This window comes from Mirounga leonina, unplaced genomic scaffold (genome assembly GCF_011800145.1).
Source record: "Mirounga leonina isolate KUSES-001 unplaced genomic scaffold, KU_Mleo_1.0 Mir_165, whole genome shotgun sequence".
NCBI lineage: Eukaryota > Metazoa > Chordata > Mammalia > Carnivora > Phocidae > Mirounga > Mirounga leonina.
In genome coordinates this window covers 17,124,038-17,151,136 of record NW_023270415.1, presented here as the reverse complement: position 1 = coordinate 17,151,136, position 27,099 = coordinate 17,124,038, and the positions used below count along the sequence as shown (strand labels likewise).

At 39.2% G+C, this 27,099-nt stretch overlaps 2 protein-coding genes across 4 annotated transcripts in view; one reads left to right on the top strand and one right to left on the bottom strand.

Moving 5' to 3' along the window:
• PDE7A (phosphodiesterase 7A) overlaps positions 1-5,456 on the top strand; it is a 109,897-nt gene extending 104,441 nt beyond the window's left edge. For all 3 annotated transcript variants that reach the window (XM_035011253.1, XM_035011251.1, XM_035011252.1), the window contains exons 12-13: positions 438-518; positions 3,640-5,456. In XM_035011253.1, coding sequence (XP_034867144.1) covers positions 438-518; positions 3,640-3,848 — 290 coding nt within the window. In that variant the 3' untranslated portion in view covers positions 3,849-5,456. The remainder of the gene's footprint in view (positions 1-437; positions 519-3,639) is intronic.
• Positions 5,457-14,188: 8,732 nt separating this feature from the next.
• The window catches only part of MTFR1 (mitochondrial fission regulator 1), a 65,488-nt gene continuing 52,577 nt past the window's right edge, over positions 14,189-27,099 (bottom strand). The window contains exons 5-8 of the mRNA XM_035011246.1: positions 19,236-19,468; positions 17,394-17,649; positions 16,489-16,657; positions 14,189-15,656 (exon numbers count right to left, since the gene is read on the bottom strand). Coding sequence (XP_034867137.1) covers positions 15,588-15,656; positions 16,489-16,657; positions 17,394-17,649; positions 19,236-19,468 — 727 coding nt within the window. The 3' untranslated portion in view covers positions 14,189-15,587. The remainder of the gene's footprint in view (positions 15,657-16,488; positions 16,658-17,393; positions 17,650-19,235; positions 19,469-27,099) is intronic.

Sequence of the window (27,099 nt, the reverse complement as noted above, 5' to 3'; positions counted from 1 at the left end):
TGGTTGGAAATTTTGCTCTGCAGAAAGATTTCCTGACCTTGTTCCATCTTTGTCCCATGTGGAATGTATGGCCGTATGAACGTGCAGGATATTTTTAGTGATTTCAAGCCAGGAACCGAGGATCTTCATTTCATGTACCTTCTTTTTAGAAATCTTAAGTTTTAAATTAAAATGCTGACAGAATTACAGTCTTGGGGTAACACCTAGTGAAATTTTTCATCTTCTCCATTTAAAATAGGATATCAGCTTGGCAACCTTTTCCCTCTGTGAATAACTTAAAAATTTAAAAAAGAACTAATTTAGAATTCATCCTCTCAGGAGGATTAAGTATGTCGTGTTTTTCCTAAGGAATGTACAGGTAAGACAAAGACTTTAATTATATACTTAAGCAGTAGGTGTGTTCCACATTAATAATTTTTTTTTTTTTTTAATTTTAGGAGATATAGAAAAGAAGTATCATTTGGGTGTGAGTCCACTTTGTGATCGTCAGACTGAATCTATTGCCAACATCCAGATTGGTAACTATGCATACTTAGATATAGCTGGTTAGAAAAATGCCGCTGACTTTAATTTTGTCAAGAAGAGATACACATTTGAAACAAGTAATATTAAAATTGTGCTCATTTTTAGTTTTTAATTGAAGACATTTTACCTGTTTTTCCTGTTTTTGGCTCTTAAAATTTGCTGTCATTTGATCTTAGGTCCTAAAAACCATGATTTTTGCAAAGTAGGTAGCAGTAACTTTGTGTGTGTTCTAACCCCGGAAGAATACATGGTTTGCCCATGTGGAAGCTTCTTCTGCCCGAGTCTGGCATTGCCGTTCTGAAGTGAGCAAGCAGGATGATAGTGTGAAGACCAGTTTTCGCCACTGCTTCCTTGTGTCTTGTAGCTCTGCTGTCGGCTCATTCTGCAGCCTCCCGCACACGCCCCTCACGCACCCACAGCAGCTTGGGACTCGGCCCTGTTCCCCAAATCCGTGACGCCCCCTTCACTCTTTCCGCCTCGCCATCCTTCCCACCTGTCTGCTGGACTCGTTTTTCTGGAAGAGCCACCCCCTCCAGAAGCCACGTTCCACTCTCTGCAGGCAGAGCCGTTCCGTTCCCAGGCCTCGGGGCACCAGATCATGTCTCTCCTGGCTCCCAGGCCCCGGCCCTGGAGGCAGGGGGCACTTGAGAACCGTTAGTTACGCTCTGATGGAAAACACGGCGGTGGGGGGGGATGTGCTGTGACTGCAGCAAGAGCAGAGGAGGGGGCGGTGGGGTTTTGAGTGTAAAGTAGGAGGACAGTGTGCGGAGGGACAGGTCAGCAAGGTATTGAGGGACGAGTATGGTTTTGGTAGCTGGTGTTGAGTAGGGCCTTGGAGCATTAGGGAACGTAAAGAAGTGTGGACACAAACTTCTGAATTTCTAGGAACTTTATCTTTCTGAAGATAACGTGCTTCTGTGGCATAATACTTTGAAGAGAGGCCTGTGCCGTCGGGTGAGAAATTCAGAAATGGAATGCTCACGAACTGTACCTGCCGAGGATGGTCACGTGGAAGACAGCGGGAAGTAAGGGACTTGAGCACAGAGGGCGAGGCAGGGAAGCCGAAGAGCCGGGCCCGGGAGAATGCAGGGCTGCCGGCGCCCGGAGAGCCAGGCAGCCAGGGAGCCGAGGAGCTTCACCGCGGGCGACGCGTTCTTTGGGGAGGATGAGAAGACAGTTAAGAAGCAGGTCTGTTGTGCCTGGAATCTCAAGTAGAAAAGTCTTGAAAGGCAAAGACCAGGTGAAACGTGGGCAAAGGGGATTGAATCGAAGATAGGAGAGTGGGTAGCAGCGTCTCCGGAGCTTACTTTCACGTTCTTTTGCCTGAGGAAATGACCCCCTCAGTGAGGGAACTTAACAACGAGGTTTTTTAAAATTGCGTTTTTTGAAAGGGAAAAGAAGCCGGATCCCTTAAACTCTTCATTTCCACCTATAGATCTTGTCCGTGTTGGACAGTTCTAGGTAAGGTTACCTGAAGGACAAAGATTTTACGGAAAATGATGTTGTAAAAGTTGACGTCTGCTGACTCCTCACAACCACCCTAGGACAGAAGTACCGCTAGTAGTCTCTTGTGCAGATAGTTTGCCCAGTTGATACAGTTAAACAGATACTGGTCTTTGTGACATCAAATCCCAGGTAAAAAAAAGCCTTGGAAAGATTAGATTTCTAGGGTAAATCATAGGACTACAAGTACTGTGATTACTCAGAGCCAGCATAGGGTCAGTAAGTAGAAGTCATGTTTCATTAATGCAGTTCCCTTCTTTGATAGGAGTACTAGTTTTGTTAAACAAGAAAAGGTCATGTCCTGGCTGAGTAAGGCATCTGACATGGTGTCCTGTAGTGTGTGTGGCGGTAAGAGAGGCCCGTGGGCTAGAACAGCAAGGGGGCTCCCAGGCAGCTGACGAGCGCCCTGCCCTCCGAGAGGGCGCTGCGGGGCTCTGTGTCCAGGACCCCGGCCCATTCATTTTTACCAGGTACTTAAGAGCTAAAAGAAGATTAACCTAGAGCCAGAAGTAATACTTCTGGATTGTTGGATGTTATAGGCAAGATCCAGAAGCTCTCAACCAGTTGGAATAATGGGTGAATCAAATAAGATGAAACTCATGTACAACCCTGATAATAAGGTTCTGCATATTGGTATAAAACTCCAGGTGCTCATGACTTCACTCCGGCACCTAGAAAAGACAGGGCTTTGGGTGACGGTTCAGCCAGACACTGTGGTGTGAGGACAGCTCCCAAAAAGCTGCTGCTTTGACTGTGGGGATGACATTTTCTCTCTCACCTCTTTCTCGTCACCAGAGCACAACTCCTTGAGGGCACATCTTGTCTGTCTATTCACCGCTCTATTCCTGGCCGCCCTACCGCAGTGCCTGGCAGTCGGTTCTCAGTTAGTATGTGCGGAGGGAACGGAAGAAGGCCTTATTTCCAGTAGTAACTACTAGTTCAGATACCACAGTTTGTACACTTGTCTAATTAAAAGTAGTAGGTGCTAATTGCTTTAATTCCAGATTTTTTTGTTGCCTAAACGTAACCTATGTTGTCTGCGGTCCACATGGTCTTTTGCTGAAAAGAAAAAGTTCTGGAGGTGAAGGAAATTTTAAAACTATTCCATAGCAGGGATAGAATTTGCATTTTGTCAGGAGTTTTGGCTCCCCAAATTCTGACTTAAATGAAGTGGCCAGTTGTAAGCATGACCAGGTGTGAAGATTGCGACCCCTGAGGGGGTAAAGTGGAGCAGGCCGCACCCATGCCACCTCGGTTCCCGCCTCATCAGCCACAGGCCTGGGAGAGACCCCCTTTGCCTCCAGCTGTCCCCCTGGAATGGCCTGTCCTGCTTTCCGCAGAGCTGAGAGGGCCACTGAGTGTTTGCTCAAATAGGATGTGGTCGTGCAGCTGAGAGGAATCGTCAGAAAAGATTTGATGTGTTTGTCAACTCACCTTTACTTCAGGTTCCATCGAGTTACTTAATAGGTTCTTCGGAGGTTAGGTAAATTTACACACACACACATGCTGAAAACTTAGTGTTGAATTAGGACTTACGAGAATAAACACTGGCGAGATGTTTTGAAGATAAAGTTTCAGGATCTATGTTAATACCCTTTTCTCTTTCTCAAGGTTTCATGACTTACCTGGCGGAGCCTTTATTCACGGAATGGGCCAGGTTTTCCAATACCAGGCTCTCGCAGACAATGCTCGGACATATGGGGCTGAACAAAGCCAGTTGGAAGGGGCTGCAGAGGGAACAGTCCACCAGTGAGGACACGGATGCTGCGTTCGAGGAGTTGAACTCACAGTTATTACCTCAGGAAAATCGGTTATCGTAGCCCTCAGAAGCAGTGGGACAGACTGCCTCCTGCCGGATTTTAGAAATGTGAAATGGGGTCTCGAGGTGAGAGGACGTTCTCTTGGCCTGCCAAGGTTTCCGAAGGAACGAGGCCAGCGTTATTTATTCCCAAGGCGTCCTCTCTCGGATCATGTGACCCCACTTTTTTAATTCTAAGACCTGACCATACAGCAATATGCATTTGGCTTTCGTGTGAACCCTTGAATATGCAAAGCCCAGCAGGAGCGAACCGGAAAGGAGTAACAGGAAGTTTTGCGGTGTGCCACGAGTCTTTTAAAAGCATTTGTTCCTCGAACCACGAAACTTGAACTGTATCTTTCAGCAGAGATCTCTTGGAATTTGAGCAGTCTGATGCAACATTGTGTGTCTGTACCTTCCCCCAAGTTCTCTCTGAGAAAATGGAAATGTGAAGTGCCCAGCCTCTGCTGCCTCCTGCAAGACTCGATGTTTACAAATCAACTCTGAAATACTGGTTCTAAATTGCCTTGGAGCAGGATTGTGAAGGAACCACTAAGAATTTCAAAGATCAAACTGAAACTGCAGCTCTTTCCCCCTGGTTTGCCTTTTTTTCTTCTTTGGATGCCACCAAAGCCTCCCATTTGCTATAGTTTTATTTTGCGCACTGGAAACTGAGCATTTTTCATAGAGTACCACCAAGCTTTCCCTTCAGTGCTGTTTGGCAATGCAATTTTTTTTAACTATTTAGTTTTTAATTTGGGGCGGGAGGGGAAGAACACCAATGTCCTAGCTGTGTTATGATTCTGCAGTGAAGACATTGCATGTTGTTTTCACTACTGTACACTTGACCTGCACATGCAAGAAAAAGGTGGAATGTTTAAAACACCATAATCAGCTCAGGGTATTTGCCAATCTGAAATAAAGTGGGATGGGGAAGTGTGTCCTTCAGAGCAAGGGTACTAAAGTCCCTTTCGCTGCAGTGAGTGAGAGGTATGTTGTGTGTGAATGTGTGGACGTGTGTTCGCGTGCATGTTTGTGCATGTGTGACTGTGCATGTGTTATATTTATCCATGTGGGGAAGGGTCTGAAATGTAAGCTTTTATTTATTATTTTAGAATGTGACACAGGGCGCAGCCACAAGGGGGGGGGGGGGAAGGTAGGTGAGCCGTAACAGACTGCTCCAGTTGCCTTAAACTATGCACAAAGCTAAGTGACCAAACTTCTTGTTTTGATTTGAAAAAAGTGCATTGTTTTCTTGTCCCTCCCTTTGATGAAACGTTACCCTTTGATGGGCCTTTTGATGTGAACAGATGTTTTCTAGGACAAAATCTAAGGACTAATTTTAAACTTCAAACATTCCACTTTTGTAATTTGTTTTAAATTGTTTTATGTATAGTAAGCACAACTGTAATCTAGTTTTAAGAGAAACCGGTGCTTTCTTTTAGTTCAATTGTATTTCCCTTGTTACTGTAAAAGACTGTTTATCGATTATGTTTACATTGTTGCAACAGCCATTTCCTTCGGAGAAAGCTTGAGTGTAAAGCCGTTTGTCAAAGGCTTTGCCATACTCATTTTAATATGTGCCTGTTGCTGTTAACTTTTGATGAATAAAAACCTATCTTTTCACATATTTATCTTTGATATTTACCTTACAACTCAGTCTTTTGGAAATCATAACGCTAAACTGTCAGAAGTCAGAGACTTAGCTTCCTGGTTCTAGCACTCACTCCGCGGGTATTTATTTCGGCAGAGCTGGGTGCAGGCACAGTCCTTTGGGGTTATGCTCCGCTACCTGCAGCGCACGCCGGAGCGAGCGGCCCCGGTTGGGTAGTTGGCTCCGAGTTCTGACTAATACTAATAGTAGAAGTCAGCTGTGAGCTCGGGCCTTTTGACTCCACAGCCTGATTGTGCCCACAGCTGGGAATTGCATAAGACATCAGCGCCTCTTGCCAGGACGAAAATACTAGTGCTCCTGGCCTTTTTAAAGTAGAGTAGTAAGACACGGCCGCTTTCTTTCAGCTTGATTGATATCAGTGCAAGACGGGCACCACTGGGCCTCTCCTGTGTCTTCCCAACTCCAATTCATTAGAAAGGATATAGTACAAACTTTAAAATCAAACATACTGTCATTATCTGCATAGAAGAGTGATGTCCATTAGGAATATCATGTGAGCCATGTAAGTGAATTATCAATTTTCTACTAGCCACATTTTAAAAAGGAAAAACAGATGGAATTATTTTATTAACATTTATTCCAATATATCCAAAATATTGTATCAATTCAATATGTAGTCATTATCTTAGAAAAAACAATTGTTGAGATGTTTTACATTCTTTTGCGGGGGTACAGTCTTTGAAATCTGGTGTGTATTTTACACTTACAGCACATCTTGGTTCAGACTAGCCACAGTTCAAGTGCTCGATACCCACGTGTGGCTAGTGGCTACCATACTGGACAGCTCGGGTACAGAAGTCTGATGGTAGTCGAGTGGACTGTACCTGGGGAAGGTCAGTGGCCACTTTGGTGGCACCATCCTGGCAAATCTGATGCATCTAGAGTCTGAAGAGATCTTTACAGATCTAGTATGTCAGCACATGGAAAGTGGAACTATCTCATAGGAAACTCACATTAACCAAGCTCACAGTAACTGGTATTTTTTTAAAATGTTAGTTTTTTTTTTTTTTTTAATTTACAATGGAAATATAACTATCAATCATTCTCTCCCTTTAGGCAAATCTTCTTGGGAAGTCAAATTATGATCAGCGGTTACTTGGTGAGCATGGATTCTGAGCAAGGGAAGCAAGTTGCCTCATGCATCCATCTCCCTATGGGGATATACTTGCTGATACTCATGTTTGTGGACCAGGGTACGCTCTTCCCTTGGATGATGCTAGAGATTCTCTGCCAGTAGTTGCTTCTCCACATCAGCCTCTGGTTGGCACATCCAGTAGATCTGTCAATACCTTCAGCTTTGTCTCAGTTGAGCCTGCCTCGGCTCCATCTGCCTGCGTGTGATTGCTTCTGCTCTGATCCATTATGTGTTTCTTACTGTTTGATAGTCAAAGGGTTATCTTCTTATTTCCATTCTTGAGAGAGACACCTCAGTGTTGCTCCCATTTCCTGCCTACACATAATAAACCCACTAAGAAATTATGTTTTGTTACTTACACGTGGAGGTCACAGTCTACAGTCCTGTTCTTAAATATAACCTATATTCCTTGAACATTGATTTTCTAGAAGAAATTTGAGGAAACTGTTGTTCAATAATTTAGAAGATTACACTTAATATAAGTAAATGTTATGGGACAGAATTAAAATTCACATGAATTTTTAAAATGGGAGACTTCAAAGAATTGTTGAGCATGTAGCAGCCTTTTGGGGCTCTAGGCCCAACACTTCAGTAGTGCGGGGGGCATCTCCTCTGCCCTGGGGCTAAAGGTCCTTGGAGAGAAAATTTTGGCACAAGCCTTAGCTTAATGAAAAAAACAAAACAAAACCTCTGGTACTTGGTCATTATTTGTATTCTGTAAATGTGATGGTTTATAATGATCCTCTCTGTATAAAAGCAGCAAATATTTTATGTCCTTTTAAACCTGGGAAATACATTTGTGCCTGAGGTACAGGTTAGAGGTGCTAGTTGTTCTTTGAAGATTCCTATAATGGTTTCTTTTTCCACATGCTTTCCTGGCTCTTAAAGCTTTCAGTTTTCTTAAAGCTCTCAAACTTTCACACCAGAGGTTTACAGTGTTTTCATGTGAACTTTTTTTAATGTATAAATATAAAATCCTCTCCCAGTCAGTATCTCCTGCTTGACAAAATATACAATGAAAGACAGCTAATACGCATTCACTAATGTTTTTTAAATAAACGTGCAAGAGTTCGTCTGAGCCATTCCTTGCTTACTAAGGATCCACAGACAACCTGTGTCTTTTGGAAGGCCCCCAAGGGCCCATGGTCTGTAGGTGGAGTGACCACTACTTGGAGGTGAACGGACAGGGAGCACAGAGCAGGTGTCATCCACCTTCTAGCCTCTCGTGCTTAGCACAGGGCTAGTGTAAATTGGGCCATCAATAAATGTTTCGTTGAACAAACTAATTTGGTATTAATGTGTTTCCTCTTTAGCCATCAGTCTAACATTGAGAGGTTATATCGAAACTGGTCTGTCTGTGCTGAGTCATGTGGTCAGCAACATCTGGGTTCCTGTTGTATGCAGAGAGCACTGCAATGGATGTAATAAAGGTATTAAAAATTACAAAACCCTGGTCTCTGTTCTCAAAATGTTTGGGTAACAAAACGATGTGTGAAAAGCATTCTATAATATGGCAGTTTCTGTGCAAAATACTGGGGTGTGGTTTAGGAGAATGATTTAGTTTGGTGAATGATGAAAATGACACCATTTCTAGTAATTCTTGAATTTTTTTAACATCCATGACTGGTAAAATCATCTAGCCTTCAAATTTGATTCTAGTATACATTCTCCACATCTTCACCAACACTTGTTGATGATAGTCAATCTGACAGGTATGAAGTGATACTGTGGTTTCAATTTGATGACAGTGAGCATCCTCTTGGCCATCTGTATGTCGTCTTTGGAAAAATATCCAAGTCCTCTGCCCATTTTTTTAATTGGGTTGTTTTTTTTTGATACAAGTTGTGTAAGTTCTTCATACATTTTGGATATTAACCCCTTATCAGATGTATGATGTGCAAGTATCATCTCCCACTAAGTGGGTTGCCTTTTCATTTTGTTGATGGGTTTCCTTTGCTGTGCAAAACTTGTAGTTTGATATGATCCTGCTTGTTATTTTAGCTTTTATTGCCCTTGCCTGAGGAGAGTGGTCCAAAAACCTATTTCTAAGACCAGTGTCAAAGACCTTACTGCCTATCGTTTCTTCTAGGAGGTTATGGTTTTAGGTCTCATATTCAAGTCTTTAATCCATTTGAATTTATTTTTGTATACAGTGTAAGATAGTGATCCAGTTTTCCCAATACCATTTATTGAGATATTGTACATCCTTGGCTCCTTTGTCATAGATTAATTGAGCATATATGCCTGGATTCATTCCTGGGCTCTTTATTCTGTTCCATTAATCTATATGTCTGTTTTTATGCCAGTATCATACTGTTTTAATTACTAGAGTTTTATAGTAAGTTTTGAAATCAGCACAGTGCCTCCAGCTTTCTTGTTTCTCAAGATTGCTTTGGCTATTGGAGGGTCTTTTGTGATTCCATACAAATCTTAGGATGATTTATTCTAGTTCTGTAAAAAAAAAACAAAAAAAAAATGCAGTTGGTATTTTGTTAGGGATTGCATTGAATCTATAGATTGCTTTGGGTAGTGTGAGCGTTTTAACAATATCAGTTCTTCCACGAGCATGGTATTTGTCATCTTCAGTTTCTTTCATCAGTGTCTTATAGTTTTCACAGCATAGTTGTCACTTCCTTAAATTTATTCCCCGGTATTTTCTTCTTTTTGATGCAATTATAGATGGGATTATTTTCTCAACTTTTTTCCTAATAGCTCCTTATTAGTGTATAGAACTACAACTGATTTCTATATGTTAATTTTGTATACAGTTTTTTTTTTTTAAGACTTATTTAGCGGGGAGGGACAGAAGGAGAGGGAGAGAATCTCAAGCAGGCTCCCCGCTGAGTGTGGAGCCTGATGCGGGGCTCAGTCCCACAAACCTGAGATCGTGATCTGAGCTGAAATCAAGAGTTGGATGCTTAACCAACTGAGCCACCCAGGCGCCCCTGTCTACAACTTCTTAACTGAATTCATTTATAGTTATGATAGTGTTTTGTGGAGCCTTTAGGGTTTTTTATGTATAGTATGTCAACTGCAAATAGTGAGTTTTACTACTTTTCCTATTTGGATGCCTTTTCTTTTTCCTTCCTAATTGCTTTAGCTACACTTCCCAATACTATGTTGAATAAAAGTGGTGAGAGTGGGCATCCCTGTCTTAATCTTAGGGGGAAAGCTTTCAACCTTTCAACATTGAGGATGAGGTTATCTGTGGGTTTGTCATACGTGGCCTTTATTATGTTCAGATATGTTCCTTCTACGCCCACTTTGTTTTTATCATAAATGGGTATCAAATTTTGTCACGTTTTTTTTCTGCATCTGTTGAGATAATCATATAATTTTTATCGTTTTATTAATGTGGTATGTCACCTTGATTTGCAGGTATCAAACCATCCTTGCATCCCTGGAATAAATCCCATTTGATTGTGGTGTATGACCCTTTTAACATGCTAAATTCTGTTTGCTAATACTTTGTTGACGATTTTTGCATCTATGTGCATTGGGGATATTGACCTGTAATTTTCTCTTTGTATGGTTTGTCTTTCAGTATCAGGGCAATGCTGGCCCCTGTAGTCTTTATTATTTCCTTCCTTCTGCTAACTTTGGATATAAAGTTAGGTTGTTTATTTGGGATTTTTTTCTTGAGGTAAGCTGCTTTTGCCATGAACTTCCCCCTTGTGAACTGCTTTTTGCTGCATTCTATGGCTTTTGTAAAGTTGTTTCAGTTTTGTCTCAAAGTGTTTTTTTCTCTTTGATTTCTTCATTGACTTATTGTTTAATAACATGTTTAGTCTTCATGTGTTTTGTGTTTTTACCACTTCTTGTAACTGATTTCTTTCTAGTTTCATACTGTTGTGGTCAGAAAAGAGATGCTGAATATTTCAATCTTCTTGAATTTATTGAAACTTGTTTTGTGGCCTAATGTGATCTCTCCTGGAGAATGTTGTTTACACTTGAAAAGAATCTGTGTTCTGTAGCTTGGAGGAATGGAATGTTTTGTATGTATCAAGTCCATCTGGTCTAATATGTCATTTAAGGCCAATGTTTCCTTATTCTCTCTCTGGATGATCTATCCATTGAAGTACGCAGGGTATTAAATGGCTCCTACTATTAAAGTATTACTGTCACTTTATGTCTGTATATGTTAATATTTTGCTTTATGTATTTACATGCTCCTATGTTGGCTGCATAGATATTTACAAATGTTAGATCCTCTTCTTGGATCAACCCTTTTATCATTGTGTAATGCCCTTGTCTTTTGTTACAGTCTTGGTCTATTTTGTTTTTTTAAAGATTTTATTTATTTGAGAGAGCAGGCATGAATAGGGGGATGAGCAGAGGGAGAGGGAGAAGCTGACTCCATGCTGAGCATGGAGCCCAATGCAGGGCTCCATCTCAGGACCCCAACATCATGACCAGAGTCAAAATCAAGAGTCAAACACTTAAACTGAGCCACCCACATGTGCCCAGTCTTTGTCTGTTTTGTGTGATATGTGTATTGTTACACCAGCTTTCTTACTGTTTCTATTTGCATGGAGTAACTTTCTTCATCCCTTCACTTCCAATAGATGCATCTTTAGAACTCAAATGAGTCTCTTGTAAGGCAGCATATAGAATCCATTCAGCCACCCCACCCCCTCCCTATGTCTTTTGATTGAAGCATTGAGTTCATTTTTTTCCCCAAATCAAATGCAACATTTATTAATAATATATTAGCTACATTTTTTGCTAACAGTCAATGGGTCAAATGAACAAACTGATAACAAGTGAACCTCATTTTAGTCAAAAATCTAATGCACTCCCAGTGAAGGCCGACATTGTTTTGGAAAATACCGTGTGTTTGGAGGATAGAGTATCCTCCATGCTTTTCATCTTTCAAAACTACTTCCTAACGGAATTTAAGAGATTCTGGGATGCAACTTCTAGACACCAAAGAAATTAGCATTCTTACTGTTTTAGGTTTTAAGTTCATGGCATTTAACGTAATTATTGATGAATAATATGTACTTATTGCCTTGTTCATTGTTTCTGGTTTTGTAGTTCTGTTCCTTTCTTCTCTTGGTCTCTTCCCTTTTGGTTTGACCATTTTCTGTTATGTTTGGGTTCCTTTCTCTTTTTTGTGCGTCTGGTGTAGGTTTGGTTTGTGGTTACCATGAAGTTTCTATATCTTGACCTATATACATACTAGTCTATTTTAAGATGATAATTAATTTCAAACACATCTGAAAAGCACTAATTTTTACTCCCTACCCCCACATTTTATGTTTTTGACATCTGACATTTTTGTGTATCCCTTAAATTACTGTTTATTGTAGTTACAGTTGATTTTACTAGTTTTGTTCATACTAACTTTTTAGGTATCTGCTTCACTGCCTTTACTATATATTTCCTTTATCAATGACTTTTTCCTTTCATATATTATTTCCAGTTATGGACTTTTCCACTTAAAGAAGACGGTTAAAATTTCTTGTAAGGCTGGTTTACTGGTGATGCACCTTATGCTTTTACTTGTCTGGGAAACTATCTTTAATTCTGAATGTTACCCTTGCAGGATAAAGTATTCATAGTTTTAAGTTTTTCCCTTTCGGCATTTCAAGTATATCCAGCCACTCCTTTCTGCCAGCCCAATATCTGCTGGAAAATCAACTGATAGTCTTATGGGGGTTTCCCATGTATGTGACTTTCCTTTTCTCTTGCTGCCTTTAAGATTTTCTCTTTACCTTTTGCCATTTTAATTATAATACATCTTGGTGTGGCTCTCGTTGCAGGCTGTTTCCTGGGTATCTGTTTCCCTTACCCAGATTATCAATCAATGTTTTCAGCTATTGGTTCTTCAAGTAAATTAGCTTCCTTTCTCTCTTCTCCTTCTGGGACCCCTTATAATGTGCATGTTAGTACACTCTGTCCTCCCAGTGGTTCCTTAACCGAGCCTCACTTCATTTTTCTTCCCCGTTTGGCTTGGATTCTTTACTCCTCCAGACTGCTGATCCTTTCTTTTGCATCCTCTAATCTGCTGTTAATTCCACCTAGTGTATTTTTCATTTATTCATCTCTAATTGATTCTATTTTCTCTCCTTTTGCTGAAGTTCTCCCTGAGTTAATCCACTCTTCTCTCAAGGCTAATGAATGTATTTATGGTCATTACTTTGAACTCTTTACAGGTAGCATGCTTATCTCCATTTAGTTTAGTTCTTTTTCTGAGGTTTTGTCCTATTCTTTTGTTTGCAACATATTCTTCTTGTTTGCCTTTCTTTCTTTTGTTTCTGTAAAATAGGCAACAGCTACCTCTCCCAGTCTTGAAGGAGTGGCCCTGTGAAGGAATGCCCCATGTAGACTGCGGGTGCCTGACAGCTTTGGATGGTGAGCTGAAATGGGAGCAGGCATAGGCCAGGGGTATCCTATGCACACTATGCTAGGGCCACCTTTGGAGGGGAATGGCTAGAGCTGGTGGGGGCCTGAGGCTCACTGGGGTGGCCCCACGGACTCTGCTCCAGTCTGCACTATCAAGATGGAGGGGGAACATAGACAATGGTAATCAGCAGTGCTTTCCACCTGAGTCCCAGCAGTTTCTCCACCATTCGTCTGACACTGCGGTTAGTAAAGGGATCTCCTTCACTCATAGGCTAATTGCCCCTTAAACCAGTTTTTCTGCTGTGCCCCAGGGTGGACAAGTCTGCACACAGGCTCCTCCAGGCTATCCGTCCTTACGTAGTTTGCTGCATTGGTGGTGGGGTTCCTGTCATTACTGTTTCTCGCCTGCCTTTCTCTGTGTGGTCCCTCTCTCTTTTGTTGTACAGAAGCTGTTCAGTCAGCCCTCAGTTCTTCAAGAGTTCTTCAAGAGCAATTGCTTTATATGTAGATTTGAGTTTAGCAGCTCCCTACACCTCTGTCCTGGACTACCTCCCAAAAGTTTACTTCTGTCTGCCCGATTTTATCCCCCAGAGAAAACTTCTAACTTTGGAGAAGTTGTTACCTCACGTTCTCTTCTTCACCAGTGAGACACAGACTCAGGAATTTAATATATCAAGAAAACAGGATTCTTGTACAGAAGGGCCCAGGACTGTTCTGCTCCATCCCAAGCCTGTGCAAGCAATATATAGGATGACACCTAGCAGAAATCCGTCTACTGGAAACTACAGTGACCTAATATAAAATCATGTAAGTAGTAATTAGAATACATTCAAACTTGTTATTTAATCCTCAAACAATTGGTTGAGCTGAGCATTATTCCCATTTTGAAAACAGTATGACTTGTATAACTCCCAAGTCCGGTGCTCTCTGACCTCTAGTCAGTACGTATATATAGTAAGTCTCTGGACTAGTCCAATCGTAGGAGACAAAACATACTAGTTAACTTTCTGAGCCTCAGCTATAAAATGTAAAGTTTAACTATTTTTATCATCTTTCACTTCAGGCATTGTGTTGAGTGGGAGAAACAGACGTGAATAAGTGGCAACAGATTTCCACCTTAAGAATGCAAAAAGCAAATTCTAAAAAATCTGCATGTACGATATAAGAGAATCTTACCCATTAAAAAAATAATATTTAGGCCTGGTCCAAGGAAAACATTTTAAGTTTATTTCAAAACAGTAACTTCCTTCAATTGGAGCAGTGGCCAAAATTCAATACTGATACAAATATAAAATCTTAGGAGGTCAAAATATGTAATTCAGGCAAATTTTCTGAATTTTTTTTAAAGGCAGAATTTGTGAAACAATGTAATCAACATATGTAAAATAACAGTTCAAATTTAAGCTGAAAAACATTTGCTAATATTGAGAACATTGCACATATTTTCAATAACTTAAAAGTAAATGTCTACTCTTCCTATCGCCACTTTTTACTAGATTTAAATAAATCCAAATATTTTTTCACGGTAGGAGATTCTGGCATTAACTATAGCTGAGTTTAACAGAAATAGAGAGAACCATAAAGATTTATCAAGCACTCAAAAATGATCACTTACAGCAATTCCTCAGAAGCCCTCAAAGAGAAAGGCTGTTCTCCACTTTCTAATAGCACCTAAAGTTTGCTGCATAATGTAATTCAAAAGAACAGCACTCTGACCAATGATAAACTTACAGAAATTCTTTCGCCTATTCAAGGTTTCATTATAAAGCTACTATATTTGACCAATATTAAAAATCTTAAAACTCCATTATACTGCCCTTTCCATTATTATTAACTTAGCAACAAGTCATCTTTATGATGCCATTTACTCAACTGGAAAAAAGATGGTACATTCTTTGTTTTCACCTGTTAAGATTTAATTCAATAATTTGATTTCTCATTATATGAAAACTACATTTTCTTTCTCAGCACTGGACAGCACTAAAGTGAAAGCAGCTTTCATAATCTTTCACTTCCCTTTAAACGAAAGCATTATGGAATTTTCAGCAGTGAACATTATCTGGTTCCTACTTGAACCCCATCTCCAAAGAAATGAGAGAATCTAAGGTCCTATTCAAGGCAAAAAGGTCCCAATCCTAAATATTTCACTCCAACAACCTGTGTTCCATCATTGAGTAGTAAATGATCAATGACAACTAATGATGTAACAGTACCCTCACTGACATCATTATTAAATTTTACATACTATTTTATATGCAAATATATACATATAAAATATTTGCACAGATAAATTAGTGTTAATTAAAAACTCATCTACAAATGTCCTTTCTTCTGAAATCTATATAATTGTTTAAGACTAGAAACCTAAAACATCCTGACTATACATTAAAAACACGTTATGTCTGAACTTCAGAACTAATCTCATTTAAAAAAAAAAAAACCCACAAACTTAGAGTGCTTTTGTTATTGCTGAATCTAATTAGACTTAAAGGAGACCACTGAATACTAAATTCAGGTATTTACTAAATAGTGTTGCTTTCTACTCGTCAAACAGCCCTAACAAACCAACAACTGGAACAAGGATAGTTTTTCTCTGCTGTCTATTAGGAAGTTGAAACATTTTCAATTAAAGCCTTCATTTTTCCTGTAGACTTCAACATGTGTGGCCCAAACTAGAAAAGAAACAAAAAGTATAAATAAAGATATTGGTTCAGGTAACAGTAATGATACATTCCCCTCCTAATCATGGATCAAAGGTCTGGGTAGGTTCTGCATGAAAAACCAAGCAGCTAGATAATATTAAAACCTTCATGAACTGAACATGACACATTAACAGAATGAAAGGTAAAGAGGTAACCAAATTACTTCTTAGAAAACTATAATCATCTTAGCAAGACCATAAGCTTTAGTCCAATTTTACTTCTCTGAGTAAAAGAATGAAGTACAAGGTTTCCTTTTTTCAATGTCTAAGGAGTTTCAAAGATGCTAGAATTTCTAAGATATCTGCCTCTCTGGAATGGATAAGCACATATTCCACATGACAGTAAAGGGAATGTATAAATTAATATCTGAGTTTCCCTGAAATCTGCTCAATCTGACATGAAACCCATCCTGTAAGGCCCAGGTCAAATCTCACCCTCTTCAGACAACTTTCACAGGACACCCTAAGGGAAAATGATCTTTACTTTGAATTCTCTATCACAACATACATACTGTCCTAAGATACAAATTTTATTATAATGAATTTCGCTTCATTTTGCTTACATATAAATAAAGCACAGCATGGAAAAATTTAACACTGGAGATGCTAAGTAGTGAAACCAGGAGTTGGCTTTTGGTTCCTTTTTTATGCTCTTCTATAAATAATCTATTTGTGGGGATGGGCTAAATCCCGTAGCACATCCTTCTCAATCTTGCCGAGGGCACAGCTAAATGTCACAAAATACAGGTGCTCAGCAATGGAGTAAATGTCGTACAAGGGAAGAAGTGTGACCTAATACTCACCAACACTGTTTCTGAGGTGGCCTCTGATGCAGGTTTTGGAATTCCTTTTTCAACCTCACCTTGACTATCGCTTCGATATCGATAAGCAAATTTCTTTTTCAGAGCCTCTGCTATGAGGGCAGCAGGATCAGTAGCATCCACTGGCTTGGGCTTTATATCCTGTTCTGACCTTAAGGAAGTGAACAGAAACCAAGGGGACATTTCAATATGCTGGCATCCCGCAGAGAAGTACGTTGTGTGCCTTGATGGCACGTCTCTAGCATGTTACTGACAAACACCGAGAGAAGTGAGATAGAAACCCTAGATTTAAGGCTCAATAAAGGAACACAAAGATACTCAATTCAACTCCCGAGCACGGATTATGCTCTCCTTCAGGGCAATTACAGTTCCATTCTCCCAAAGCCTAGTGATGACCATAGTAGGTATACAACACAGCTTTAAACGACTGGACGATAACAAAGACTTTACATAAAAGAACTTTAAATGCAATGGGGGAAGGGCGCCTGGGTGGCTCAGTTGGTTAAGCGACTGCCTTCGGCTCACGTCATGATCCTGGAGTCCCGGGATCGAGTCCCACATCGGGCTCCCTGCTCAGCAGGGAGTCTGCTTCTCCCTCTGACCCTCTCCCCTCTCATGCTGTTTCTCACTCTCTCTCTCTAATAAATAAATAAATAAAATCTTAAAAAAAAAAAAAAAAGCAATGGGGGAAAAACTAAAAAGTAACCTGGAGATGTTTGCTAATTTCTTAGTTATATTCGGAGATACCGGGCCTTTTTTTTAAACTAAAAACTAGAACTATTCATGGTAATCAGGTTATAAAAGAAAGTTCTCAAGAAGTCTAGTACTTCTGTTTTACAAGATGTAACAAATAAAGGAAGTGTGAGAGAAGGTAAACGTATCCTCACCTTTTTACTGACCGAAGTTTTACACTGTTCATATCTTTAAGGATCTCTAGCATATTTGGCATATCGGGTTTCTTTGGACTGCTCTTAACGGGAGTCTTCCCAGACCAGGTTTTTTTCTCTCTTCGCTCTTTTATCAGGTCAACAGCTGATGATACACTTTGGTGGAGCCCTGATGGGGGAAGGGGTGGGGGAGGCGGGGGCGGTGGTGGGACAGAGGATGGTGGTGTAGTAACAGATGTGGTAGGATCTAAGTCACCTACAGAAATAAGGAAAAATCAATTTAATCTTGATGGTAACAGGCAAATAAAATACTTTTAACAGCAAAATTGTGTTAAGGACTTTTGTATACCTGAAATCAATATGCTTAAAAAAAATCTAATCTAATCCCAAACTCTCCAGATGGAAAAGTTCCATTTAACAGGGGTGTTTTTGTGATCTCAAGTGTTCCAGTCTGACCGCTGCATACTCTGTAACTACTTTTAGATAAAATATAAAAGTGCACTGTATAAACATCTTCAATATACAGTTTGACAATTCAGAACTATATTTGAAAAAAACTGATAAATTTGTGGTTCATTTTAAGAATATTTACATATAAGACTTACTGAGCATTAAAAGTTTTAAGACTTATTATTCAACAAATTTCTGAAAGAAGAAAAAGTGTTACTTTTCAAACAGTAAGGTAAGAGTTAAAGTGGTTACAAAATAAGGATGTAAAAATTCATCTTTATGCATAACTAGAGGACAGAGTTGTTCACTGGTTGAATTGTATTGATTAGGGGGAGCTCAATGCAAAATTTACTCCTCAAGGGATTTCGAGTATAAATAGAACATCTAAAATAACATAAATCTCCAAACTGCCTATTTACAGCAGTTTTCATAGTCTGCCAGAAGAGGGAGGTAAAGCAAAAGAGAAATGCAATTTAAAAGTTAAAAGCAGGACTTCTGGTTTTAAAAAAGTTACATGCAAATTTCATGTAAGTAACCGGTTACTTCTCAAGCACTCAGTGCCCCAGAGTGCATTCGCCCTCTGTCCATCTTGGCAGTACACAGGCTGGATGAGGTTTCCATGTTGGATTACATTAAACTCCAGGAGCACAAGTGGCTCAGAGGCAGTAATTGTCCTTATACTTTAACTTTTAGAGATGGCTAATTCTGAGTCTAGCCAGGACTCAGGAACACCACTAGGAAAAACAACTACTACTTGCCAACAGGTTAATGGGCTAGGATTTCAAGGCTATGGTTTCTTCAAAGTAATAATACACACAAATAAAAGCCAACAGTATTAGACCAGGAGTCACAGGACCTGAATTCAGTTTCTACTCCGGTCAAGAGGAAGACAAATGACTATTAAGTAGCTACTATGTGCTAAAGGCATTGTATATAATTTCCACATTTACTACAACAACCCCACCAAATAGGTACTCTTAGCCCATTTTAGAGCAGGAGAGGGAGGGAGAAAGGCCAAGGACTTGCCTTAGGACATGCAGGTAAGTAAAGAGCACTCAACCCTGCAAAGGCTGTTTTGAAATTACTCCACGGCTGAGAAAATTGGTGCCATTATCACAAAGTTTCCCAGTGCATTCACACGAGCAGCAATTCAACTGTACGAATTTCAGTATTTTTCTAAACTTATCCTCTCTCATAGCATCATTGCATCAAAATTGTTCAAAACCAACAAAAACCACTTAAACTTGACCGGGTCCAGGACTGAACCGTGGAGATGACTGACCTTTGGTTTTCCAACAACCCCATGGCTGTTACTTGCTAATACATTTTAAAATTAGTGGCCTTCTCCTAATTTCCAGTTCACTGGTTAAAACAAATGTAGGATTTACAGACCTGCAATGAGATTTTGCTGTTCTTGCAGGGTCACAATTTTGGCAATCTGAGCTCTGAGAGCAGCAAGTTCATTTTCAAGGGCACAGATCTTCTGCAGGGCTTCCTCATTTGCTAGTGCTCTCTTCTGTTGAGGATTTTCTGGAGACAGGTTTGGTAAGGAAAACTGCCTGCTTGGTGGCTTCTCCAAGAAAGGAAGGTCATCCTGAAGGGATTGCCTTGATCTGACCTCTGTCCTGCAAGAAAGAAAGGACAGCTATATCACAGGGTTTGTAAGAAAATACAAAAATCATCATTATCAATTAATCAGAACATGGTATCTGAGAGATACTTTTCAGACTGACCTTACATAAATCCCCTCCTGTAAGTTTCAAAACAACAAAGTACTCATCAACCTGATGTAGACACATACCAAGCCAGGTTTCTTATTGCCATCATTCTTCTTAATCTCTATATAATATGCACAAACCCACACTGTCAGGAGGCATCACAGATTCCAACAATGTTTTTGCTAATTCATGTTTTGAATGGGTTTGAACTAAGGTGAAGAAACTGTAATGCTCTTAAAAATGGTAAACTAGTATTACCAGTTACATTTGACAACAAAAATCAAATGAGTAATACAATAACCTTTTGCTGGGATCTTGGCTTCTGCATTTCAAAGTCAGTGTTTTCCACATTTGATAGAATACAACAAATTTCAAGATGTAGTGTAACAGTATGTCCCAAATACAGCACAAGAAACTGAAAAGGAGGGACAAGAATCAACTGAAACCATGCAGTAACTACATACACAGTCTCATTTTCACTTGGGTTTAAAGAAGTTTTTTAATATGCACTGCTCCACTGTTCCAAATATGTCTTTTGAGGCTGAGAATAAAATTCAGATTTCTTTTCAACCATCAATTTATAAATATGCTTAGGTGTTTCCTCCTATTTTCTACAATTAGGTTTTCTGGGCCTTTAAGGCCTTTGTTCTTCCAGCTTTATTGAGGTAAAACTGACAGTTGGATTTAAGGTGTACAGCATGATGATCTGAGTACACATTTTGAAATAATCACCACAATCAAGTTAATGAACATATCCTGGTTTCCCTCACAGTTTCATGTGGTCATGTGACTGAGTTCTGGCTAACAAAATGTAGGTAGATGTTGATAGGAGAGGACTCCATGAGTCCTTTCACCTATAGCTCCACCCCATTCCTTCCTCCTGAGTCTTTGAGTACAAGGTGATGACTGGACTTGAGAGTCCCAGCCAGCCAACGGCTAACCTGGACGTAGAAGCCAATGCTCAGGTTGGCAGAGAGCCTGTCTGAGTCCCTGTGGACACTGTAGGGCCACTGTCAGCTTCAGACTATCTACTCTGGATGTTTTTGATTTGAGAGAAATAAACTTCCATCTGTAGAAGCCGCCATTATTTGGGGCTTCTCTTGTTACATGTACTCAAACCTAATCCTAACTATTATAAAACCACCATTAAATTCTATTTTAATTTTCCTTTAACTGGATATTGGTATTTTATTTTTGCTTGAGAACTGTTCTAATTCTTCATTCTACCTTGTGTTCTAAATGAAGGAATTCTTGGACCTTTAGCTTTTGGTATTCATGGAATTCAGATGTTTTTCATATCTAATTTTGCTTATGCTCTGTTAATTTAACATACATACATGGAAGATGCGTGTAAACTTTTTACCTGTAATATTGTTAAACAAAAGTATTTGGAGAATAAATGTCCCAGTTGTTCCCTAGCCTTAGCTTAGCTAGCAAGAAACTTTAAAAATACTAACTTTATTAATTTTATTTAATTTAGAGTATCTGTGGGATAGAGAAATAGGTTTGGCTTACAAAGCTTTAATTACCACTCCCTTTCTTACCTCCACACTGGGAAGAAACAGGTGATGAAATTTCTTTAAAAGCACGTGAAGACTAAACAATGGTAAAAACTTCTCTAAGGAACAGTACCTATATTCTGATTACATACATTAATATGTTCTTTGAAAGATTACATGTTATATAAGTTACAGATTAGATGCATGTGCTCTAATAACCTATAAAGAAAGTAATTTTAATAAGACATTGACGTTGACAAGAGAAAGCATGCATGTACTTTGCTTTAATAAAATGAACCCAAAAGAAGAATATTTTCATATCTGGGGATGGAAGTGAGAATGATGGTCTGTTTTCCTATTATGTATGCGCACAGGAATTTCTTGAAGTCTGTATTGTAACAGCAAATAAATTTTGGATACCAGAATCTTTAGTGTGACTCAACAAAAAATGTTATAATACTGCTTATTCAAGAATTAGTGGTCATTTTATTTTTTATTTAAGTAATCTCTATATCCAACAGGGGGCGCGAACTCATGACCCCAAGTTCAAGAGTTGCATGCTCTTCCAACTGAGCTGGCCAAGTGCCCCCTTGTGGTCACTTTAGTAGAGAATATTTTCCCACCTAAAATTCTACACATCTCAGGATCCAAAAGTATTAAATGATTATAGGTTTGTCTTAAAATGTTACCATTCAAGTAAGCCAAAGTTCAAATCCCATGAACATTTACGCTTCAATATCCAGAACTGGAACAAGATAATATGACAATTTGGATTAAGAGATCAACTTAACTATAAATCATGCTTGAACAGATTACTTTAAAATACCTTCTTGCCAAAATGAACTGAGAATTAATGAATATTGAACAGCAACTGCAATTTTAAAAAAAGAAGTTATTGCATCTCCCCGTAACTCCTACAGATCAATTTTTCCACTTTGATTTTCTACTGAAAATTATGGACAAAGCACTCACTATTAATCTTGAAAACCAGTGTGCCGGGATAAGAGGAAAAAAGTCTAGTCCTTAAAAAAAAGTAATTTAAGTAACAGTGTCAGATCATCTGTATTTTGCATCTATCCTATTTTTACAAATTTGATGATACAGATTCTACATTTCCTTATGTGAAATACTGTTAATGGTTATGAGTCCAAACAAAGTAATTATAGGAAATGTGGAACTTTCAATGTGGATTTTTAGAAGCTGAAAAAGGAAAATAATCCTGAAATGATTATGTCTTCTCAAAGCCATAGAAAGATTTGGCATTTATAGGAACAAGAACCAAAACAACAACAACAAAACCCAAAAAGTTGCTCTGCAATATTCTTGTGTATGTAAAATATTTAGATGTTATGAAATTCTCAGGTATGTCCCTTCCTTTAAAAATGCACACATCCTTTTCCCACAGACATGTTCTATAAGACATCTGACAAATCATTCTCAGAACCGATGTGTTCTGCCATCCTTCAGAGGGCTAATAAAAGCTAGAATGCAGAGGCAGAATTAATCCAAATGAAGAAAAGTGATCTTTTCTAAAATTTATATATATAATTCTGAGAACTTTTAAAGAAACAAATATAAAACAAAAACAACAAAAAGAAGGATCAAGTATGGATGTCCCAAAAGCAGAAGACAAATCATGATCATCTCTTAAAAAACATTTTCTGCATCCCAACTTCTGCAGGCGAGATTTCTATCTTTTTTGTTTGAGTTTGGCTCCAAAATGCCTTACGACAGGCTCCTGTTCAGAGTGGCATTGCACAAGAATTTTCTAGCTCTTATTTCTTCAATGATACTATCAAGGGCAGCCACTTTTGAAGTACAACTTAGATAAATATGAAGGGCTTTTTAAGCTCCACTAACCATTTCAAAGAAAATTCTAAATTAATATAATGCACCTCTGAAGTCTTTTCTTTCTCCTTATCACACAGTTAATGAAAACTTGAAATTTGAGATCATTTAAATTAGCCCATTGCCCTATGAAAGACGGTATTCCCGGTATGATTTTTACTAACTCTCCCTCATCTTTTTAGTTTAGAGAATGGCCCAGAAAGGTATAAAAATACACTCTCTTGTCAATAGGATCCAGGGAGCTTGGAAAAAAATTCAGTTCCCTGAAAACATGAAGTTGGGTAGAAAACTAAGTCTTTTCAAAGTGAGCAAGTAGTTGAATAAAGACAACTGGACTGGGAAATTTTTTTGACAGGCAGGTAATCCATTAAAGGATTTATAGTGGGGAGTAGGCAGGACTTTTGTAAGGCTACAGACCCACGTGACAACTGCATTGTTTCAGACTCTGTTCCTGTTTTGGCATTTTAAAAGCTGGACCTTCCTAAAAGTGATTATTTAATGAGAATAACATTAAATCCATGTATTTAATGTAGTACTTAACGGCAGTATTTTATTGATGTACATTATCAATGTCTAGTGTCAAATAATTAAGATTAAAATATGAATGAGTAACAACTGCTTTTTGCTGCACTATGAGTAGGAAACAGTCTTGCTCTAATCCACTGAGTTTCCTGGTCTACCCTCACACCTGTGGAGCTGTGTCAAACTAGCCTGCTTGCATGCTGAGTCATCTCCTTTGGAATCTTGTCAATGTCCTCCTCTATGAGGTCGGTGTTCCTCCCCAACACTCCTTAAACAGAGCATTCCATTCTATACTTATATTCAAATTCGAAAAATTAAACTGGGTATCTTTAGTCAAAGTCCTCAGTCTCACTTTGCTATCCTTATATTGCAGATTTTCATAAATATGTTCATCTTAGTCAATAGATTACAAACATTCTGGTAAGCAAAGGGGCTACCTTTAATAGTTTCAAGTCTTATGAACCTATAAATTTGCATTTTATACATACTCATTTTGATAGGTATGTGGCACTCAGAATTAAGATACAATTAGAGTAAAATAAAATGAACTGGAACTGACCTTGAACTTGAAATAGTCCAATATTCCTTCTACTCCAAAGCTATCAAATACTTGATGACAATGTCTATGTTGTCTACTAAGAAGCCACAGATTATAGTCTTTTATAGTCTTTTAATTTCATAATTAATTAGTTAATTTCATAATGCAAATGCTATGCTGTGTATATATCTAAAGATACACATTTCTCCTTAGACTACTACTATGAAAGAGAACAGAGGGATTCTTAAACAAGATTATCAGTTATATTGATTCTGTCAAAGAATCTCAATGCTCTTATAATTCTTTCCAATTCTGAGGTCATTCTGTTAATTCAAAGAGAAATTAAAATGTATATAGAAGAGAAAAAAAAAGAGGCCTTACTCCGTGCATGCTGAATTCTCTCTGTGCTAAGTTCTCTCATGTTATCTTCTAAAATTCTCGTTTTTTTTAAGATTTCATTTATTTATTAGAGAGAGAGCACAAGCAGGGGGACGGGGAGAGGGAGAAGCAGGCTCCCCGCTCAGCGGGGAGCCCAGTGCGATGCAGGGCTCGATCCCAGGACCCTGGAATCATGACCTGAGCCAAAGGCAGACACTTAACCAACTGAGCCACCCAGGCGCCCCTCAAGATAGGTATTAATTCTTCTAATATAAGGGGAAAAAACTGAAGTTCAGTGCATTTGAAAAAATAATAATTTGTACAATAACTATGAAGGACTCTTATATATGCTATTTTCCCAGAGACAAAATACTGTGACATTGTAATGGTTATAAAAATGTCATCAACAGGGGCGCCTGGGTGGCTCAGTTGGTTAAGCGACTGCCTTCGGCTCAGGTCATGATCCTGGAGTCCCGGGATCGAGTCCCACATCGGGCTCCCTGCTCAGCAGGGAGCCTGCTTCTCCCTCTGACCCTCCCCCCACTCATGTGCTCTCGCTCTCTCTCATTCTCTCTGTCTCAGATAAATAAAATATTTAAAAAAAAAAAAAATGTCATCAACATAAATTTGAAGGGAGAAAGAAGAAACAAATACCACAAATAGCTTTGGCTTTCAAACAAATACAAATATGAGAGGCACAGAAACACTCAAACTGAAATATACAAGTTCTTAAATCTACTCTCATTCATACTGTCTTTAAGATTTAAAAGTTACAAGGGACGCCTGGCTGGCTCAGTCGGTGGAGAATGGGACTCCTGATCCTGGGGTTGTAAGTTCAAGCCCCACACTGGGTGTAGAGATTACTTAAAAATAAAATCTTAAAAAAAAAAAAAAAAAAAAAGATTTAAGTTATACTTTTAAAATATTTTTTATTATATAATCTCCATCTACAACTTGTCAAAAATCAATGCAAAGAGCAATATAGCACTATACTGCAAAAGAAAAAGTCTGCCCAATTTTTCTCATCATGTGGACCATATCACTAACCCTGTAACCATGGCCATGGGCACTTCACTGCCTTATCAACTTCCTCCCTCTAGAGCACCACTCAAATCTAACTGGGTCTCCTCGGTTTCCTTCTTTCTTTCTTCAAGTTCAGATTAACTTTACCTAGAGTACTTCCAGGCACCTTTTCAAAGACCCTTTAGCCAATTATTTTCAACATCACAGACCAAATCCATTATTCAGATCCATTATGCCAATTCAGTTACTATCATCACAATCCCCATTAACAGCTATCCCATGTCATTCTCCACAAACATGACATTTGTGTTAAAAGTCCTTTAGAGACTTCTCTTTCCAGGAAGATGGAGCAGACTAGTTTTCCCTATTCTTCCTCTAACTAAAACTAAAACCCTGGACATTACACATAAAACAAATGTAAGATGACTGAAAGCTGGGGAGAAGACAGAATGGCTGGGACTTTGGGATCCAAACAAACGACACAGGAGTGAGTTTCCCAAGTTTTTCTTTTGCTTCATATATCCCAGACTGGTTGCTGGAGTAATGGGTAACCCAGAAATGTCAAGGGAGCAACAAAAGCCTGCTCTCCCAGCCAAAGGACCAAGAAAAGGGTAGGCTCCCAAGAGAGAGAACTTATGTAAAAATAACTGCTCTAGGAGTGCCTGGGTAGCTCAGTCAGTTAAGCATCTGCCTTCAGCTCAGGTCATGATCCCATGTTCCTGGGATCGAGCCCTCCGTCGGGCTCCCTGCTCAGCGGGAAGACTGCTTCTCCCTCTCCCTCCCGCTCGTGCTCAGTCTCTCTCTCAAATAAATTAATAAAATCTTTAAAAATAATAATAATAATAAAATAACTGCTCCACTCCAAACACCACAGAAAGCCCTGTGGTCCCACCTTTACCATGCAACAAAGGCTAACTCCCATCCTTATTAGGCTGTAAAGAGGTGCCTCATACTCTGCAGGATGCTGTCAGAGAAAGCAGGGAGAAGGAACTTAAGAAGGGCACCCCATCCCTCATGGTATAGTGGAGACAATGTGGGGAGCCAGCAATAATGAGGCACTCACATCTACCTGCTGGGATAGTGTCACAAGAGGCCTTGTGAAGAGCTGGAGCTCCCACCAATACCCTCAGGGGTGAATGGAGGTTTAATGGGAAACCTGGATTTCTACTCCCACCTGGCAGAAATAAGGTAGCACTTACTCTTTCCCTGCCAGAGTGCTATCAGTGAAAAACAGCTAAAAGAAAAGTTTAGATCCAGAGGCTCCTATACCAAAAATATCTAGATTTCAATCAAAAATCACTCCTTATACCAAGAACCCTAAAGAACATAAACTGAATGAAAAAGACAATAGATGCCAACTCTGAGAAGTTAGAGATGTTAAGATTATCTGACATAAAGAAGCTATAATGGGAGCCTGGTGGCTCAGTTAGTTAAGCGACTGCCTCTGGCTCAGGTCATGATCCTGGAGTCCCAGGACCAGTCCCGCATTGGGCTCCCTGCTCAGTGGGGAGTCTGCTTCTCTCTCTGACCCTCCCCCTTCTCATTCTCTCTCTCTCAAATAAATAAATAAAATCTTAAAAAAAGAAGCTATGATTAAAAAGGTTTCAATGAGCTATTACCAGCATTCTTGAAATAGTTTCAGCAAAGAAAGAGAAAATATAAAGGAGAACGAAATGAAAATTTTAGAAAATGTAAAATAACTGAAAACACAGTGGACAGGATCAAAAACA